The sequence below is a fragment of the Bison bison genome, unplaced genomic scaffold (genome assembly GCF_000754665.1).
Source record: "Bison bison bison isolate TAMUID 2011002044 unplaced genomic scaffold, Bison_UMD1.0 scf7180017864135, whole genome shotgun sequence".
Taxonomy (NCBI): Eukaryota; Metazoa; Chordata; class Mammalia; order Artiodactyla; family Bovidae; genus Bison; species Bison bison.
This window is the reverse complement of record NW_011494707.1, coordinates 3,521,077-3,530,278: the sequence shown is the minus strand read 5'-3', so window position 1 is coordinate 3,530,278 and position 9,202 is coordinate 3,521,077. Positions and strand designations below refer to the sequence as shown.

Genomic DNA, 9,202 nt, shown 5'->3' with positions numbered 1-9,202 from the left:
AACTGTGGTGTTGGAGAAGACTCTTGAGAGTCCCTTGGACTGCAAGGAGATCCAACCAGTCCATTCTGAAGGAGATCAGCCCTGGGGTTTCTTTGGAAGGAATGAATGATGCTAAAGCTGAAACTCCAGTACTTTGGCCACCTCATGCAAAGAGTTGACTCATTGGAAAAGACTCTGATGCTGGGAGGGATTAGGGGCAGGAGGAAAAGGGGACGACAGGGGATGAGATGGCTGGATGGCATCACCGACTTGATAGACGTGAGTTTGAATGATCTCCGGGAGTTGGTGATGGACAGGGAGGCCTGGCGTGCTACGATTCATGGGGTCGCAAAGAGTCGGACACGACTGAGCGACTGAAGTGAACTGAACTGAACTGATGGTTTATCTGTGTTATTTTGAGACGGCCACCCTTCCTTGTCTTTCTGCCCAGAGTAAGACTAAACAAAACTGATTTTCATGAAGAATTTGTTGAAACTTCGGTGTCCCAAGCTATGATGCATATTAAGCTTTACAAATATGCAAACCTTCTAGATATAAATGAAAGTGTCTTGTTCTGTTATCAGGCTTGCCTGGTAGCTCAGCTGGTAAAGAATCTGCCTATGATGCAGGAGACCCCGGTGCGATTCCTTGGTTGGGAAGATCCACTGGAGAAGAGATAGGCTACCCACTCCATTATTCTTGAGCTTCCCTGGTGGCTCAGCTGGTAAAGAATCTCCCTGCAATGCTGGAGACCCGGGTTTGATCCGGAGACCTGGGTTTGATCCCTGGTTTGGGAAGATCCCCTGGAGAAGGGAAAGGCTACCCACTCCAGTATTCTGGCCTGGAGAATTCCATGGATTGTACAGTCTATGGGGTTGCAAAGAGTCAGACACGACTGAGCAACATTCACTTTCACTGTCATTTGATCTATTGTACCTGAAGAGAATGGCTTTCTTTGGTGTGTGTGTTTATGTATATACAGGTGTACATAGCAAAATATATACATATCAAAATATGTATGTAGTAAAATATATACATATCAAATATATGTATACATATATGGAGGGGTGGCGGTTTAGGTGCTAAATTCTGTCCAACTCTTGTGACCCCATGGACTGTAGCCTGTGAGGCTCCTCTGTCCATGGGATTTCCCAGGCAAGAATATTGGAGTGGGTTATCATTTCCTTCTCTAGGGGATCTTCCCAACCTAGGAATCGAACCCAGGTCTCCTCATTGCAGGTGGTCTCCTGCACTGCAGGTAGATTCTTTACCAACTGTGCCACAAGGTGGTTTAAATGTATTTTGTCATTAAAGTCACTAACCCAACTTTCTTTTGGTTTGTGTTTGCTTGGTTATATCTCTTTTTTAGAAACCGTTCTGATTCCTTTTTGTTTCATGTGTCTCTTGTAAATCACACATCCCTAGATTTGTTTCATACCCAATCTAAGAATCTTCTCTGGTATTTTTGTTATGATGACCTTTCTTTAGTTTTCTTTTTAGTCACTGATTACTAATATTACAGTAATTACTATGTTCCATGCCAGACTTTACTTGCCTTATTTTGCTTGCTTGCTTCTTCCTGAATTTTTTTCTCTTCTTATTATATTCCTCAGAACTTTTTTCATATAATGTCTTTGTGTGTTGAATTTCCTAAGACTTTGTATGCTGAATATTTCTTTATTTTTCCTTTAATTTAAATAATAGTTTATTTGTTGAATATTAATTCTAGGTTCACAGCTTTTTTATTCACTTTCTCTTGGAAGCTTATACTCCATTGTCTAGCATTAGTGTTAAGTAATCTGATGTCAGTGCTAATTTTTTAGAGGAGTGTGCTTTTTCTTTCTGGAAACGTTTAAACTTTTCTCTTGATGTATAATAGTATAGCCTTAATTATCTTTATATAATACTTTGCTGTGATTTTTCTTTAATTCTCCTGTTCACTGCTGTATGTACACTTTCAGTCTAAGATTTGAGTAATTCTATATCTAGGAAATTTGTGTCACTGTTTCTTCAAATACTTATTCCCTTTTATTTTGTCTTTGCTTTCCTTCTAGGATTCTTATTATATAGATGTTCATACTTCTACTCCTGTTCTTAATTTTCTCTCCTGTTTGTTCTTTCGTGCCTTTCCTATGGCCTTCTAGGAGAGTTCTGTCCATGTTCTAGCTCACTAGTTCATTCTTGGTCTGTAGTTAATGTGCTTTCAGTTCATCCTCTGGGTTGCTTATTTCAAACTATTGTATTTCTAATACTCATTATCTCATATTGATTATTTTTAATAACCATTTTTCATATTTAACTTCTAAAAATCTTCCCCTATCTTTGAATATGTTATTATACTTATATTCTTGCTCAGTCTGTTTTCTCTGGATGAAGTTACTTTCTTTGTTGTTATTCTGTTATTTTTAAGAACACCTCAGAGTTCTTAAAAATTTGCCTTGTGGATTTCTGTTTTATTTCCTTGCAACATTCAGCTACTTTGGCTAGTAATTTTAATCTAAGGGTAGGGGTAAAAGTCTAGGCTCTAGCTTGTGCTTATCCAGATTAATTGTTCAGCTGTGGCCTCAGTCAACCACTTTTTCCCCATAGGGTCCTCCTCCTTTTTAAAAAACAACCCAAAACAAAGCAAAGCGAAACAACCACCCACTACCCATCACCCACATACACAAAACTCCCAATACTGTTCTCCCAAACAACCCCTCACTGTTGCAGTTGCCTTGGTTCTTTGAGTGTTGTGGAGCTGGGTGGATCTACCCAGGGGCCTTCCCAGGTGGTGCAGTGGTAAAGAATCTGCCCGCCAGTGCAGGAGATGCAAGAGATGTGGGTTCGATCACTGGGTTGGGAAGATTCCCTCAAGTAGGAACTGGCAACCCACTCTAGTATTCTTGCCTGAAAAATTCCGTGGACAGAGGAGCCTGGTGGGCTATAGTCCAAAGTATGGGAATTCTGTGATGTGAATGCATGGGAAGAGTTCATTACTTCATTTGTGAGAAAAAGGGGTTTCTCCATAGGAGGTTTTGTTTAGGTTGTAGTTTGTTATAGTATTTGCTACCACTTTCCGTGTGGTATAGCTTTGACAAATAACAGAGGGAATTAAACTGGAGTATAGTAGTATGCCATGGATTTTAAGAAGAGAATTGACATGATCAAGCTTAATTTTACAAAGATCTTGCTGTCTTATGGAGAAGGAATTGACATAGGGCAAGGCAGGGGTCATTGAGACCCATTAAGAAGCTTTGCAATAATCTGAGAGAGAAAAGATGATGGCCTAAAATAAGACATAGTTGTGAAGATAGAAAGAAGTGGTTAACACTAAATGATAATTAAGGATGTTGGATAGCCAGGACCTTGTGGTTGATTATATTTGTTTATATTTGGTAGCGAAGGAAAGGGACATGTGTCAAGGAAGATGCTTAGTTTTCTTTCAGACATGTCATTCAAAATGTGTTTTTCCTAAAATCATTTAATTTAAGGAATTCTTTGAAAACATAATGAAACAATAGCTAGCCAATCTTTCTTTCTTTTTAAAGAATAGTTTCTTATCCTTGATTCCAAAATACAAATAACTCCAAAAACTGAGAGATTTTCCCTAAGTTTGTGATAAAGTCAGTTGACAGCAAAACCTACCCTTAAATGAAGCTGTGTATCGTCTTTGTTTATCCCACTTTGTGTGGATATTCACATTTTTTTCAGAATTATTGATATGTATGATGATGAGATGCTGCTTCAAGTATTGCTGTCAGTGTTTTATGACATACACCGTATGTACCTTATTACTTTTCTTAAAACCCAAAATATTCTTTGTTTGTTTGTTTTTCTTATTTTGTTATTTTTCTTATTTTTAAACTTTAGTGCTCAATTTATTAAATTCATATTCAACAAAACATTGAAGAAAACTTGAACATATAAACAATGCCAAATTTGATTAAACTGGCTTAAACATAAATACCAGTTAAAAATTTAGTATAGTGGATCCTTTTGAACGTTTCAAATAGTAGATAAAACATACATAAATCTAATGAGTGTAAAGCATATCCTTATACCAAAACAGAGTACCAGAAAAGTCCAAAATATTCTGATGAAACATGTCTAGCCTTGGTGGTTTCAGATAATAAATTATGGACTTCTACTTTGAATCTGAGCATTTTTGTTCTCTTATACTGCATTATTTTCCAATAAGAACCATAGTGTGACAATGTACCTATGGGGAAAAATGAAATAGATGTGAATTATATAGTATAAATATACTTCACTCTAACATAGATTGCTGAGTTCAGGAACAAAGCAATGTGTATAGTATGCTTCTCTTTGGGTTGAAAAGAAAAAAAGAGGAGAAGCACACAGACACACACAGAAGTATGCACACACATGCATAGACTGTCTTTGGAAGGACAAATAAATAGCTAATATCAGTGATTGAGAACTAGGGGTGAGTGACAGGAAGATTTAATTTTGTTGTAGTATGTATACACACACACACACACACACACACACACAAACACATTACACTGTCAGATGTTTTACTGTGTGTATTTTTATTTTTGTTTAAATTTTAAATTACACAAGTTATAAGTTATATGAAAACTTCCTTGTGAACACTTAAAAATTCATCAGGCTTCCAGCTCTAATAAATATATTAATCGTATAATAATAAAAGTAAAAATAATGATGTAGTTACTGGCCTGCTGTGACACGCCTTGTTGCAGTCTATGTCTATCATTTGTCATTAGAACTGTATCCAGAGAATGAGTTTCAGAAACCCTTAAGTTTTAAAATGTTGATTATGTAGCATTGTCAGAAGCAGAAAAGAGAATGGCTAAAGAGGAGTAGTAATCAGTGGACAGTGGCGTTTATTCCCAAGATGCCAGACTGGGCAGTGAGAGGAAACATTGGAAGCCACTTGTATAGTTTTCAAGCAGTTGATCCAAAGGGAAAAGATAGGGAAATTTGAAAAAAGATTATATAACAAGACAAAGGAAACAGAAGTAAATATATTTTTGGCAAAAAAAAATTGGAGACAAAATAAAGAGAAAAGAAATAACATTGGGACCCTTTCAGAGAAAAATAGGTGTGGGGAAAAGATTAAACATCATGAATGCAGTACTGTCATCAGATGTTCCATAATTATTTTCTGCATTGTGGTAGAAGTACAATTTTGTGTTAAAGCAAGTAAGGTATGGTCTTAATAATGGAATTAAAATACTGCTTGATCAGAGTGAGAATAGGGAAAGTCCATTACTCACTAATAAATTAGCATTAACTGAAATGAGGAAAAAGCATCCAACTATTGCCATATTCCACCAAATGTGTATTTAAATTATCTTTGCTACTTGTATAGTTATTTGTGTTTTGTCTCATCAGCTCATTTTTTTTTTTTTTAGTGAAAAGCAAGAAATTAAATACTTAAAATAAATATTGTAATATTTGATGTTTGTGTTTTCACTGGTGATTAATTTTTCAATATTATAATTTTAGGTTCTGATTTATAGTGGGTACTAACTTAATAAAATTAATGGCAGGAAAAAATTTAAGATTTAGTGTCTTTAGCTATGCACTGATAAATATTACTTTTGTGCATATTCCTTGTATAAAAATGTACCTATTGATAGATGGGCATTTGATAAAGCAAATATAGTAAAATGTCAATTGTAGATGGTAAATAAAATGTCAAATCTAGATGGTAGATAGAATCTGTATGTTTGAACATTTTTGTAATAAATGTTAAAAAAATAAACTTGAATGAAAAAGCTAATGTAAAATAAAGATAGTGTACAAATAGTAAAATGATAATCTTTGATTTTTTTTTTGTTCTCCACTGACTTGGAAAAATCTGAAACATTTTACTAGATGAATATAAATTTGAGTGTTAATACTACTATTAAATATAAATAAATTATCTGTTCCTAAGGAAATTGTTCTGTCCTTAAAAATGGGGTTATTATTAACATTAGGAAAGATATATGAAAAAGTTATAGGGGTTTGTAAAATATTTTTGAGGTAAACATAAATTATAGCAGACGAGGGTTTAACAACTATTTTAAACTTTTATTCTTCTGTTTTAGGGAATCTGGAAACATCAAAGCTGGATTAGAACATCTGGTAAGTTCTAATTTTCTCTTGAACATTTGCATCATCTTTGATATCTGCATTCTAAATGAACACTTTTGAATGAGCTTTGAATACCTTGTATTGAGAAAGTCAACCATTTCCCAAAGGGTCAGCTTACTGTTATTATGTGAAGGCACTTACATTTTCATTTATCTTATCATTTCAAGGGAATTAAAATTTTTTTAAATTACTTTTTTTTTTTTTGATGTAGAGATGAAATAAAATAGATGACAATCCTTGGATTGATGATTGCTTTAATTATAAACAAAAATGTTTGGTGTAGAATTTTTGGCATATCTTGATCTGACAAAAACAAGCTTGTGTGTTAAGAAAAAAACAATCAAATATTGCATGCATAAATGTGGTATGTTTTAGCAATTTAACGGCTTTGAAAGAAGTGCACAGCTTTGTTTTTCCTAATGTCTTTGCTTTATGAATAATGCATTGGTTTAAACTACATTCAGTTTTAGAATATAAAATAATTGAGATGCAAAATTTTCGGTTTCAGTAAACATTTTTAAAGCACAAGTGAAATTCCAACTGACTTAACATTAAAATCTGTCCATTGATCAAAAAGTTGGAAAACTGCTGTGTTATACCAGGTCCAAAATTCATTGAGCTCACCACATTGAGTGTTCATTACAACATTAAGTAGTTCATTTAAACAGAGCATTATAAAGTCATGCTCTGGTTTCTGGTCAGATCCAAATGTTGAATAATTAATGATAGAGATTCTTTTGTAAATACTATCTAAGTAGTTTTTTCATGCAAGACTTCATTCGTGTATCATATTGTAGCTTTGTTATCTATTAATGTGCTTTTGTTGTGCTCACACAAGAGCAAATAGGAGCAGCTCCATTTTTATTTATAGCAGTTTTAGAGTTGAAAGGATTTTTGGTTTTTCTTTCAATAACTAAAGGAAACTGAGGAAATCTAGACTTTTCAAAGCGATTAAATCATGCTAAAAATTACAGGTTAATTATTAAAAGCAGAACACAATAACCAAGTTAGAAAAATTGAACTATGTATATATTTCCAGATTAGAAGTAAATAAATAACATTGTTATTCTCATTATTAAAAATTATTTCTTGAATCTTCATTTCTCACTTAATAGTACAAGATATATTTAGGAGATACATATGGACATTACAATAAAAATATTAATCTAAAACATCTAATGCCAGTATCAGTTGGCAGCTTATAACAAGGAAGAATAGCTAACGTAGTGCCAATCTCTTGTAAATTATTATGTAATAAAAAGACTTTATATTTATGTGATTCATATTCATCAGTAAACAAATTAGATTCTAACCTTTGTTTAAATTTTGTATTTTTTCATACTAGTATGAATTTATTTTCAGTGACAATTTCTTGCATTTATACTCGACTTGTAATCTTGTGCAACAGTGGTTTTCTGACTGCCCTGGGCTGCCAGGTTTTCTCCCCATAGCAAATAGCACTCCAGGCTTCCACTGCCCACTTTAGCCAGAACAGTGCCCATTTTTAGTTATTTTATATACTTTTAAACTTTTAAAATAAGATTTCATCTAAACAGAGTTCTGCGACTATAGGTATTTTAAAACCTTTGATGAAGTATAGCCACGTGTATTAATTATAGTCAGGAGTAATGGTTTGTTAAATTATTATATTCTTGACTCTAAGTTATATTTAGTTTTTATCTGAGTCATATACATCAAATGTATTTCAAAGATAATGCATTTTAGGGATTAGAGAGCCAGGATTAATATAACAGGTAGTGGAAGTAGATGATTTTAATGCATTTTACCTCAGTTATTCAAACTCTATAGCTTAACATTGTAAAATTGACCCACTGACTGAACTATTAACAGCATTATGAATACATAGCATAATATCACATATATACATCTATGTATTGCTTTGTACACTAATAATATTAAGTAAAGTTAATGATATTCTTTATAACTGTCTAAAAGGAAGTAAATGTAAGAATTCATTGAAACCTGTCAATCTAGCAACTCTGGGCTCCTCAGATTTGTTATCTCTCCACTTACCAAATGAACAGCACTTATAGCCCTTACAAGCCCTTCTAGCCCTTGTACTCTTTCTTTGAATTGACTGTATGCCAAATACAGTTAGAAGTACAGATTCTAATAGATTGGTTTAAAAAAAATATATAGTGTAAAAATAAAATGAGAAGAGCATCCCACACATTTAGAATTAGTTTCTTCTATTTATGTAGCCTTCTTCAGCCTTTTTCTTTCCAAATTTACTTGAATTGTCATAGAAAATTAGCATTGTCCTGAGAGAGGGTAAAATCCAGTATAAATTTAAATTTAGTTAAGAAAAATGACATATAAAGTATGTTATATTTACCACAAGGACACATACATGGTTGCACTGTCTGTACTCTGTTTATGGGCTCTTCTTGATATATATAGTATCTGTAACCTGGAAGGGAGAAATCAGTTGTGGATGTATGGAGAGAAGAGTAAGATGGATGGACTTTGTTTCCCTCGGACCTCTTCAGGGGTTGATTCATTTATTTGTCACAATCTCTCAAGCCCTGATTCAGTCTTTATTTCATTATTCCTTTCTATCTGTGTTGCCACCTTTTCCTGTGAACTGTCCAGCGTGTCATTCTTAGCTTAAATTTCTTTTCATATACTCCCCAATACCATTTTATTTATCTTCTCACAAACTTGTCTACCACCCATAAAGACTATCTACAAATAATAAATGCTGGAGAGGGTGTGGAGAAAAGGGAACCCTTTTACACTGTTGGTGGGAATGCAAACTAGTACAGCCACTATGGAGAACAGTGTGGAGATTCCTTAAAAAACTGGAAATAGAACTGCCTTATGATCCAGCAATCCCACTGCTGGGCATACACACTGAGGAAACCAGAAGGGAAAGAGACACGTGTACCCCAATGTTCATCGCAGCACTGTTTATAATAGCCAAGACATGGAAGCAACCTAGATGTCCATCAGCAGATGAATGGATAAGAAAGCTGTGGTACATATACACAATGGAGTATTACTCAGCCATTAAAAAGAATACATTTGAATCAGTTCTGATGAGGTGGATAAAACTGGAGCCTATTATACAGAGTGAAGTAAGCCAGAAGGAAAA

General features: G+C 34.0%; 1 protein-coding gene across 1 annotated transcript in view; it reads left to right on the top strand.

The window, feature by feature from the left end:
* Window positions 1-9,202, top strand: part of LOC104988513 (serine/Arginine-related protein 53) — a 239,406-nt gene that overhangs the window by 183,638 nt on the left and 46,566 nt on the right. Inside the window, exon 5 of the mRNA XM_010839861.1 lies at window positions 6,042-6,078. Within this exon, the coding sequence (XP_010838163.1) occupies window positions 6,042-6,078 (37 nt within the window). The remainder of the gene's footprint in view (window positions 1-6,041; window positions 6,079-9,202) is intronic.